The 12,131-nt window shown below is 41.0% G+C and overlaps 1 protein-coding gene across 1 annotated transcript in view; it reads right to left on the bottom strand.

Moving 5' to 3' along the window:
* The window catches only part of AGPS (alkylglycerone phosphate synthase), a gene marked incomplete at its 5' end in the record, with an annotated part of 54,163 nt that overhangs the window by 37,234 nt on the left and 4,798 nt on the right, over positions 1-12,131 (bottom strand). Inside the window, 2 exons of the mRNA XM_084264388.1 lie at positions 120-210; positions 4,486-4,575. Coding sequence (XP_084120514.1) covers positions 120-210; positions 4,486-4,575 — 181 coding nt within the window. The remainder of the gene's footprint in view (positions 1-119; positions 211-4,485; positions 4,576-12,131) is intronic.

Genomic DNA, 12,131 nt, shown 5'->3' with positions numbered 1-12,131 from the left:
TATTTAAATCATGTGCAAGGTGACCTTCAGGATAACAGCTGAATCATCTTTAACAACATGGTCCTGATTATCACCAAGACTAATAATGTTCAAAGGAACTGGTTCAGCTATTTACTTACTCTAGAGGTAGTTTTGTGCTCCAGACTTGCTCCAAAGGTTTTTTCTATCCATTCCTTAAAAGTTGGTAATATCATACCACCTAATCTGTACCTGAAAAGTCAATATTACATAGGGTCATTTTAAATTAAAAGACTACATGTCAGATACACTTCTTTTGATTCTATGAATGCAAAATTAGTTCAGTTTTAAATCAAATTATTTTCCTACAATCCTGCAAAGCTTCCACACATCTAGGTTTTCATGCAACTGCACATTTCATTGTACTTAACTGTTCCATACTTCACAGAAAGTCAAACCAATTGTCAACAGCTTAGGTACTACTTCACTTCATGATCTTTGGGAATTGTGGCATATGGCTTTTCAGATATCCCCACACACACATTCCACATATTAACTTTTAAGATAGTGTGACACTTTTCTGCCCTCTCAGTAGGACAGAAAAGTGTCACAGTTTACATACCAGTTACAGGTAGAGGCCATGTGTATGGACACACTGTAAACAGCAGTCTCAGACACACAAACCCAGCTCAGTACACCGTATATGTTAAGAAGAAAAACAGTGTTAAAGAGTCTTCCCCCAAAATCCATCAAGCAATGTGAATTTATTTCTATTACAAACTCTTTGGCAAGAGCTTAGTGATATGACAGATGACTTACAGACAAGGGACAGAGAAGCTGTTTGTTAACATGTATAATGAGAAAAAGTAAGGCTGGGGACACACTTAAACAGGTAGAAACTATTACTATTAACTATAGACATTATAGACCTTGTGCATGTTTACACATGCACAAGCATTCTCTAAGAGCACCACCTTTCTTTGGTACTGAGAATTTTCAGCAGCTGAAAATCCTTCCTATAGCTTGCACCTGGGTCACTGGCATTATGCCTCATGGATCTTCCAAGACTGTTCAATCACTGTTAATCCAATTACGACCCTGTCCTTCACAGCTGTTGCAACCAAGTCTGCAACTAAGTTACCTATTACTCAAAGATCAATTCCTTTTGTTTCCTTATGTCAATTACCTCCCAATTCTCCTATTGCAAAACACCCATTCTCTACAACCGTATCTCCACTCAAGCTAGATTCTTTAGCCTGGAAGACAGCATTCAGTTGTTATTCTTCCTGCAACAGCTGTTCCTGTATTGTCACACCCACATGAAACAGTAAGTGAATGCTATGAAAGGGAAGTGCAAGAAGCAATTAAGGTTTAATGCATTTGCATCAGTTTACAACAATGGTACAGAGAGATTCAAGTCAGCTTCATGTGTTTTCTTCTCCAGGCAACTTTTTGGTACTTCCAACCTGTAACTATAGCTAGCTTGCAAGAGAACCTTAGTCAATTATTCAAAGAACAAACTAAAACTATCAGAAAACCAGCAACTTTTAAGTTAAAGACAGACAGAAGCCACAGTACAGAGTGAGTTGGTGAGTTTTCTGAACAGAATACAATGCATGAATGCTCAGAAAGTAAGCTTTGAATATACAGTGATGGTGCAAGAAGGTCCCAAAAAGTCCTCCTTCCCACAGACACATCCCCCAAAAAACAGGTTTAGTTGCTCAATCTACCAAGATCCATCTATCCCTGGGGAGATGGTAGAATCTATAATGAAAAGATCATTTGAGACATGGAAAAGCCTGGTCTGTTGGGAAAGTCAACAGGATTTTCATACGGAAAAATCCTCTTTCACTAACTCTTGGAGTTCTACCATGTGAATGAATGGGATACAATGAAAATCAAATTCCACACTACTTTATACTTTTCCATAGGTGCTCGCCCCAAAGCTCTTTAAGAAAATACATCTCTACAGTACTGAAGGGAAGGTTCTTCTACAAGCTGCCCCTGCAAAGGGCAGGGTTTACTGATCACTGTCAGACTTAGGAGAGAAGCTTGCCATGAAGACTAGTCCCAGTACCAGTGCATGAGTGCTGTGGATTTATCAGCAGACTCTTGAACCAGGTGAATAATATTAAACTCCCTTGGGTAAACAGATAGTACACTGACATGAAGAAGCTCAGAAACATAAAAAACCCTGCGCAGATAACTGGAAGATGCAGATATTTGCAAGAGAAAAAGCATTAATTGCTTATTTTGCAGAACCAGAACAGTATCAGTATAGGAAAAATCATGGCATCACAAGAACAACCAACAGCAACCAGTGTTATGTATGAACTGGGCAGGTATAAAAGAGAAAACAGTTCATTTCTTTTTGCTGCTCTGTAGAACCCTGGTCTATCCACACCATGAGGGCTGCACACAGTTTTTGTCCCTGTATCTTCAAAAAGATGTAGTAGAGCTAGGGAGTGTTCAGAGAACAACTGTAAAGACCAAGGGGCCTTACAAGCAGACACTATAGGGCCCAGGACTCCTCAGCATGGAGAGAAAGTGGAAGAGAACACACAACTGAGTCTTACACATTCAACAAAGCAGTAGTTAGGTAAAGAGCTATCATTCACCTAAGCCTCCAACACAGTAAGGGACACACGGTTTAAAACACAAGTACTTTACACACAACAGCAACCTGAAACTAGCTGCCATATGATGCTGTAGAGGCAGACAGTATCAGCCAACTTGAAAGTTAGACAAAATTACGGACAACAGCTCTCTAAGTGGATACTAGAAGGACGAGGCAGCCACAACAACTTTGCAGATGTTTATTCTCTTTTTTTCACTTCAAGCACTCTCCTCTTGCCACTGTGACAGACTGTTCCACAGAAACTTCACTGGTGTAACCCAACAGGGCATTTCTAATATCTATGTTATAAAAGAACACAGATGAGAGAAAAAACGCCCTTCTCTGCCCGTTCTAGAACAGTGATTGGTACTCAACAATCAAACAGCAGCTTCAATGCTTTCTCCTGAAAAAATCCAAGTCCGGCGCTTTAGCTTATTTCCTTCAAATAATATTGCACAAGTTTTGTGTGCAGTATAACCTCCCCTAGATAAAATATCAGGTGAAAGAATGAGTGGTAAAGTAACAAGAATCAGAATTATGGCAAGAGAGAGACACCACCAAGATCTTCCTAAATATTATGAGCGAACTAAGTGGTAAAATGAGGCTTTGCCTTTTAATCTGCGCCTGAAAAAGAAATTAAGGATTTAAGGGCTCAACATCCCAGGTAGGATTTTGTAACTTCAACTCAAACTAGCTCATACTAGTTTACATAAACTCAAAGATCACGAAGGAATTTTTCTGAAAGATAGTACTTATTTCAGACTTCTTTCTCTTCATCATTCTTTTTCTTTACTCTTATAAAAAGTATACTTTTTAAACCACAGAAGAGACTGCAGGGCTGCTTTCCAATGAGGTAGAAAAAAATCCCAACAGTTAAGATGTCAAATGACAGGCTTAAATCACACAAAGTTAAGAGATCCCCAGGCAGACTTAACTTGAATGTTGTTTCCTTAAAAAAAAATTCTCAGAAAAAAAGTTTGCTATATAAAAGGCTAGTAAATAATAAATCAGAAGTGCTGCCACTACCGAACATATAACTCAAGAGCAGTTGTTATTTTTAAGTTCAGAATATATAGTAGCTCCAGGCACAATGGTTAGGAAACCTTTAACACAAACAGGAAGTTTAATGACATCTAAAGCTTTAGAATCACAGAATGGTTTGGGTTCCTGGTCCCAACCTCTCTGCCATGCCCAAAGCCCCATCCAACCTGGCCCTGAACACTGCAGCCTGTGCCAGGGCCTCACCACCCTCACAGTAAAGAATTTCTTCCTAATACCTCATCCAAATCTCCTTTCCTTCCACTTAAGGCCACTACCCCATGTCCTATCACTACCTGCCCTTGTAAACAGTCCCTCTCCATCTTTCACATAGCCCTTTTAGCTACTTGAAGGCTGCTGTAAGGTCTCCCAGGAACCTTTTCTTCTCCAGGCTGAAGAACCCCAACTCTCTCAGCCTGTCTTCATACGAGAGGTGCTGCAGCTCTCTTGTCTTCAGTGGCCCTCCTCTGGACTCCTTCTAACAGATCCATGCCCTTCTTATGCTGGGGGGCCCCAGAGCCAACAGTGTTCCAGTTGGTGTATCCTGAGAGTGGAATAGGGACCGGGGAAAGACCATGGTGCAGATGCTCAGCCTAATTCCAATCTCCAAGGGAAGTTACAGAAGACTCACATTATTTGTCCTTGTAATACTTCTATTCAGCTTTCCACTAATCCACATAGACTATTTTATCACACACTATACTGTATATAGAATTCAGTAAACTTGTTAAATGCAGAACTACTAACACCCTGTTCTATGGAATAAAGTAATTTATTTTTTTTTACTTCTTGGGGTTAAGTGAACAGTACAGTTTTAAAACTCTTTAAAAAACTCCCTGAATAAGATACTTGTTACATAATTTTTAGCTTACCTTTTTCCTGTGAATTCTGCTTGACCCTTCTTATTGAAGATGAATTTTGAGTCATTATATCCCCATCCATTCCACTTCAGAAGTTCTTGCCTTAAACAGAGAGAATATAAGAAAGTTGGCATATAAGCCTCAAAAGATTTGCAGTTACATGGAAGAAAGTCTTATCAGATAGCAATTCAAGCAATCAAGTCCACATCAAAAGGGCATAGCTTAATAGAGCAAGAAGTCATTCTGCAGCCACAACCATTACTCCATCAGACTCCATCCTAAGGCCTTCCCAGAGAGGTGGTGGTCACCCCGTCCCTGAAGGTATTCAAAGCCAGGTTGGATGGGGCCCTGGGTAACCTTGTGTAGATCCAGGCCTGGAGGTTGGTGGACCTGCCAGTGGCAGGGGGGTTGGAGCTCTATGATCCTTGCAGTCCCTTCCAACTCATGCCATGCTATGATTATAAAGACAGTATTAACATAGGCTGCTGACATGCTGTCAGTGCTGCACTTAAACAGACTTGGCTTAAATCAAAATTCATTTATTCAAACTGCCTGGTACACAAGGTTTTAATTAATCATAAAAAACATGGACATGTATTTCATTACAATTGTTTGAATCAGACATTTCAACAAGCCTTTGACAAATTTAGTGCTTCAAGCACAGTTTCAGTACTCAGGAACCCATTCTATGTTATTACAGAACCACAGAATTGTAGGGGTTGGAAGGGACCTCCAGAGATCGAGTCCAACCCCCTTATTCTTCCACACGGAGGAACCAATTCTAAAACTTCAGCCAAAATCAAACTATTTGAGCAGTCAGCTATCCATACAGAGAAGCCCCATTGTTTGACTGCCTCCTGTCTCAAAAGGCTCCATCTTTACACATGTAGCATGCACTCAGAAAAGGGCAAGGATTCACTCGTGCTTTGTAGCACAGGGAAGCCTTGTGCTATTGCACTGACACAACAGATTATGAAAAAGCATTTCTATCCATGTTATGCCATCTTGCCTATTTTTACACTTACTCCTATATATATAAAAACACATAAAAGATGTTCCACAAAGGCACTTAAGTCATACACAGCTGAGCTGTTCCCAGGTGCAAACAGGCTCACAGAATTGACTTCTCAAAAGGTATTGCTTTTTAAAAACAACCTGAATGTTCCCCTCAAACCCCAATCACTGAAGTCCTCCTGAAGGCAAGATTTCTCCCTCTGCTGACTAAATGCACTATCTCTATATACCAGATATTCAGTTTGTTATATTCTGTCAAGTCAGAACAGACTTGTTATCTGTAAGCAAAATTTGAAGGTGGCTCAAGCAACCTCCCCCCCAATTTAAAGAGGTAAGTTGCCAAAATAAGAATGTCAAGTATGGCACATGAAATGCTAAAGAAACTAGCTGCAAAGCTGGAGACTACAAGCCAATACACAAGAGACAAGGCTCTAAAGGACCTGGTGACATGAGATACTCTGACAAAGCACAGCTCTGAAGCTATCATTAGTCCTGATGTTGGTACAGATAGCCACCTCCCACAAAATCCAGGGGAGATACTATTAAAGCACTGAACAAAGACCCAGATACGAGGTCTTTCTGCTAACCTGACTGCATTCCCAGTTGTTTGACTTTTTAAAGACCTACTTTCCTAGGTTGGTGTGCGACTACCTGGTGCCTTCATCAGGCTCTAAAATGCAGAACAGAGGTTAAGAATTTTAACTCCTACTTTATTCTCAGGTTAAGCTACTCTTGCATAAAGTAAGTACGTGTATTTATTCTGCCAGACAACATAGCTGTCATTGGTGTGTGAGAATAATCAAATTAAAATAGAATATAACACTTTGCATGAGTTTGCCTCTGAATAAGGAGCAGTATTACATCTTGTGACAGGTAAAAACCACAATAAGAAGTGCTTAATTTTTATATTCAAAACTACACTGAGCAAGTCTGAGATTTTTGTTTGGATACAGAAAAGGTTACTTTTGTAACAAGTCATCTTATACTTAATGTCTCTTTTATTCCACCACACCAGAGTACTGCCCAATAAAGAACTCTCACTATAGCTCCTAGCACTTCACACCTGCATGCTAACAAGAAGTTTGAGGAAATACCACATGTGGTTCCTTAAAAAATGAAGCCTAAGACCAGGTATTAAAAGAAAGCCTGATCAGTCAGCTCTGATTTGCAATTGACATGGCATGCAGTAAAGCCCAAGCTGTTTAAATCCTCTTGCATAGAACTTGAAAAGTTTGTTCTTCATGAACAAGAGCTGGTGAACATAACAAGAATTATTCCCTTCAGCACAAAGGAAAAAGGCGTGAGACGTCCAGAGATCCACAAGCCTCCCTGACTACTAAGGCAACAGCAACATCATGTTGATATAATGCAAAGACTTTTTTCAAGACTGTTGCATAATAGTCAATGTATTATTTGGAAGACATGCAGACAGCTCTGCAAGGCAGAGACCAGAGCAGCATGCTGTTCTTACCCAGCTCCGCCTCACTACTCCAGCTCCCTCAAGGAAGGGAAATAACACTATAACATACACCTGACCAGCATCTCCTGCTTACAGTTGGAAGTTAAAACTGTATTTGACAGCGTTAAGAGAAGACAAATAAGGAATAAGTCTTTTTCTAATCATAAGTGTTGTAACAGCATTCCTCCCTCCTCTTCGTTTTCGTACCACTCTTTTGCAGTATTATTTATACCATCACCATTCCTTAGAAAGAGCTCTTCACACCCTGGCTCCAGTGTAGCACTCCCACTGCCTTCTGTAATGTCCTGGTGTAGCAATTAGAGCTGCCTGCCAGATTAGTATCACATTGACCACGGCTCTCAAGAACCATCCAAACTGAGCAATCGACATAGCCTTCTACATTTCCCAATGTTTTAATTCCCAAAATTTCATTGTAAAACTCATATTCCACAAAAGTATAAAGGGCAGGAAGAACTGCTGAGCATCTGCAGGCCTACGCACACATTACAAGCTCTCTCCGGGTACCTGTACTCAACACACCCAATCCTGGCTCTGAGACCAAGGGACTCAAATTACACATTGATCTGCAACTTCCTATGTACCATTGTTACACTCACTTAGACTTTTAAAAGTGTTGCAGTTTTGTGAGGCTGTGCTGCTGAGACAGTTTCTTTAAGCAGCAGGTAGAGTTTTCTGCCAGCCTAAACTATAAACAACGAGCAATTCAAGGACAAAGTCACAGCCCGAGAGATAGTCGAGCGCCTCTGGGAATCACATATTGGAGAAAACAACCTGGAAGTAGCTGCATTTTGCCACTGAAGGGAGTGAGAAGATGTAACGAGCTGTGCAGACACCAAGGCCGGAGAAGGGCAGGGGAGGAGGCAGCCCAGGTGCCGGAGAGAAAGATGCCCCTGCAGCCCGTGGAGAAACCCATGGAAAAGGCTGAGACCCCACCTGCAGCCCGTGGAGGGGCTCCACACTGGATGGAGCAGGTGGAGACATAGAGGAGATGCTGTGACCCTACGTTGGAACAAGCTGCTGCCAGCACTTGCAGCCATGAGGAGAATCAGAGACACAGAGATGAGAGACAAATATTTGCGTCAGAACAGGTTTGCTGGGGGGAGGCTTGGAATCCCGTGGAGGACTGGGACTGAGAGACATTGTGATAAAGAGATAAAGCCCTGTGGGAAAGGATTCACATTGGAGAAGTTTGTGGAGGACTGTCTCCAGTGGGTGAGACCCCACGGTGCAGCAGGGGGAGGGTGTGGAATGAATGCTCCCCCCCACCCCCGGGCCGAGAAGGAAACCAACTAGCAAAGGACTGACCGAAGCCCCCATCTCCCAGTCCCTGCCCCCCTGTGCTGCGAGCAGGGGGAAGAGGGGAGTGAAATCATGACTAGAGTGAAGTCTGCTAAGAAGGGAGTGGGGAGGGAGGTAGAGGTGTTTTAAGATCTGAAAGAGGAAAACAGCTCATGAAGAAGTAACTGAGAACCCCATTTTTCCCCAGTCCCTGCTTCCCTGTTCTGCGAGCAGGGGGAGGAAGGGAGAAAGAACATGGCTACAGGGAAGTCTGCTTACAACAGAAGGGTGGGGGGAAGGTGCTACCAAGAACCCCATTTTCCGGAGTCTTTGCCCCCCCTGTACTGCAAACAGGGGGGAAGAAGGGAGCAAAATCCTGACTGAAGTCTGCTAAGAAGGGAATGGTGGGGGGAAAGTGTTTTAACATCTGGTCGTGCTCCCAACTCCGTTTTTTTTTTCACTGTTCTTTGTAGTTGTAGTGTAATAAATTCGGTAGTTTCTCTCTTCTTCAGTTTGTGTTGAGTTTGTTTTGCCCATGTCATTGCTGACAGAACGATCTCTCCCTGTCCTTATTTTGTCTCCTGAGCCTCTTTATATATATTTTCTCCCCTGTCCAACTAAGAAGGGGAGTAACAGACTGGCTTTGGTGGGCATCCAGCCTCCAGCCAGGGCTAAATCACCACAAACACTCATGGTATCCTCTAACACTTCTTGTACCACCTGAAACAAAACTTCCTTTGCAGTAGTAGTTTCTATCCTCATTCTTCAAAAATTATAGTATTTGATTTCTAAATGGTAAATCTACAAAAATAACCAAGTGTGTCAATAAGTTTCGTGCCCCCATCTGAAAAAAGATGCTCCATTTGGCTTACTCAACTGATATATTCATACTACATATATTCTAATTTACACACCCTTCTACTTTTCACCCTTTTTTTTCTTTGGAAAGCCCTCTTTCCAAGAATATATACACTAAAAAAGACTCATCAACCTTTATTATTTTTGTTTTATGTTCAATATTGCCTGTCTCTGTATTGTACCTGAACTGCCTCATTTAAAGACAACACTATTCCTATTCAGGATGTTGACTGCAACAAAATATCAAGCTCACTAACTCTGCTTTCATCTTTGAGAGAAATATGGGGTATTTTTTCAGGAAATTGTAGGAAATGACAAGGTTTTCCTTGCCTTCTAACTTAAAAGCCAGAAACTCACTACTGAAATGTATGAAATACTATAAAGCAAAGCTTGCTTAACCTGAATATATACTTATATGCACAAACAAAATAATACTGACTGAAGGGGAAAAAATTTAAAAGTCAAATTACCACCAAAACAGTGATAACAGAAGATGAAAACAGTCTGACAAGGCTAAGTGAATTTAAGTATTTCACTTTTATTACAATGCTCAACACTGAAATAGTTTGACTCAATTCAATAAGGACTTTTACAGCAAAATATTTCAACAAGTGAAGTGTTTTCTGCATTTATGTGGAAAACTGTCTATGGAATAATCAAGGAGACACTAGGCAGGATGCTGCTCAGGTCACACCACAACTCACTACATTAAGCCCCCAAATGACTATTACAGTGCCTACAAACTGGGTAGAAGATCGTGAGGTGGCAGCACGCCCAGCCTGGGGATGGGATGGCCCTCCACCCACTGGCAGAACCACTGCTTTAGGCATCCAGTCATTCAGCTGGGTCAGTGGAGGCCTCCAGACCCACCAGCACTCTCCAAATCTTATGTTTTAGTGAAAAGCACGGTGGTGGGCTGAAAAAGGTCTTGTCTCTCCCTAGGAAACTGAAGAAAAGCACAGGTATCCAAGCTCAGCACCAAGGTTCAATCCCCACAGAAGTTATACCATGGATATAACTTTTTGGTAGTTTCAAATTCATATCACAAGTGCATATAAGACATCTGCACATACAATATATACCACTGCCAGTCACAAAGAGTTTTACACTGCAAAAACATCACCAACAGTTAAGGTTTTACTTCCCAAGGTCTAAAACACACATACAACACCAGAAGTAAACAGTTTTTTCACTTATGAAGTTTTGTTATATGCAATGAAATATCAGAACCAATATAAAATAATGTTTGCATCATGTTATTTAACAAAGAATAGATCTGTCTCATTATCATCTAAGTACATAGATATCAACAAAGCTGTCCTCTTCTCCAAAATAACCTGAAGATCTGGTACTTTATACACAGAACAGAGACAAACAGAATAATTTACTCAAAGGGCAAGTAACAGTTTCATGTAGTGTCTTCACATGAAAGTACAGTTCAAACCCAGATGAATCAATGTAACTCAGGTGGAACACAGCCAAGATGCTCACATCAATTTCCCCACAACAACTACCAGCATTTTCAATTCAATCCCCAGCTGACGCTCAGTGTTACCACAACACATACACAGAATACTGACAAATATTCCTCTTTCATGATGCAAGAACCAGCACATTCTTGGAAATGAGTTTTAAGCAGTAGTTTTAAGAAGTACCACATGGGCTAAAGCACCAACATGTGCCTAATAACATGTTAAAAAAAAAAGTGTCCTGCAGGTTATAGAGTTCTTTCAAAACTCAGCACATGGGTGCAGTAAGACAAAGTGGTCTTAGTGCTAAGGTATAACAACAAAAAGACATCACCCAAACAGTAACTCCTCAAAACCCACCTCAGCTGGACCTTTGGTTACCAACTTGGACCATCAGCTGGCAATTTAGATCCTTTTCCATGTGCGATACGAGGTGGTCACCCTGCCTTCTCCTCTGGAGGAGTCTGTGTTACATAGTCGTACTTCCCAACCAAGAAAGCAAGCCACTCCAGAGTGTTTTTGAAGCCAGTAGTAAATTAGCATCAGGTCCCCAGAAATTAGGAAAGGGAACATAGCCCAAGGATTCCCTTCAAGATTTGCTTTGTGAAAGCATCATTTATCTGGAGAAGAATGCAATGCTGCAGGCAGGGAGTATCTGCTGTGTTTGTCATCCTTATACTTCTTCCCTCTTGGAGGGCCTTCCCTGCAGCAAACAAATCTAATCGCTCTCAAATCTGAAGTCATATAACATCCTTTTCATAACCTTACACACATACAGATTCTATAACACAAACTTTCAGCTAAGCCCCTGCAGCTGCACATACACCCAATTCAGTTGCTCTACCATTTGCTTAATATCTGATATAGCAACACAAGCCTGGGCTCATATTTACAGTTTAAAACTACAGTAAGCAGCAGACACAGACACATGATTTTTAGGCATAAGACTTGAAGGTCTTAGGTACTCAGAGCAGCATGGTTTGGGGTTGATTTTTAAGCAACTTTGTTTTATAAAACAAATGTTAACTCTCCTGACACATATTTCTAGTCTTGACTAAAAACAAAGCCCCAAGGAATAAGAAAATTGGTGTTGCTCTGGTGTTTTTGCATAAAAAGCTTAAGTCAATTAGGGTGAATTAAAGAGTCACGAAAGGCAAGACCTATACACCTATGTTTCTCAGTATACACCACCAAATGATTGTTTCAGTTAACTCTTCATTTTTTCCCCATTCCACTCACTATTTCAGTGGACACTAGTTTCAGTTTTCTCTTTGAAGAGACCACTGTACTACAAAAACAAGAAGTGCACACAAGGCTACTTTCAGGCAGTAAATGAACAAGCATTTTAATAGTGTTCAAACACTAGAGACGAATCCTTTCAGAAGTATTTTTGAAACTTTCTGTTTCACTGCCTTACAAAAGTTTATGAAGGAGTCAATTGCCTGCCTTTTATTTGCTCAAAGTAAGCCTAGTTCCTGGACAACACCATTTTGCCTCCTGCATAGAGAGTTTTTAGCATGCTCTGTAGCAAATGCATCAGATAACTGCTGAAGAAAACT

The sequence above is a fragment of the Gallinula chloropus genome (genome assembly GCF_964237585.1).
Source record: "Gallinula chloropus genome assembly, chromosome: 5".
Classification (NCBI taxonomy): domain Eukaryota; kingdom Metazoa; phylum Chordata; class Aves; order Gruiformes; family Rallidae; genus Gallinula; species Gallinula chloropus.
Note: the sequence above shows the minus strand (reverse complement) of the source record. Positions and strands in the feature narration are given on the sequence as shown.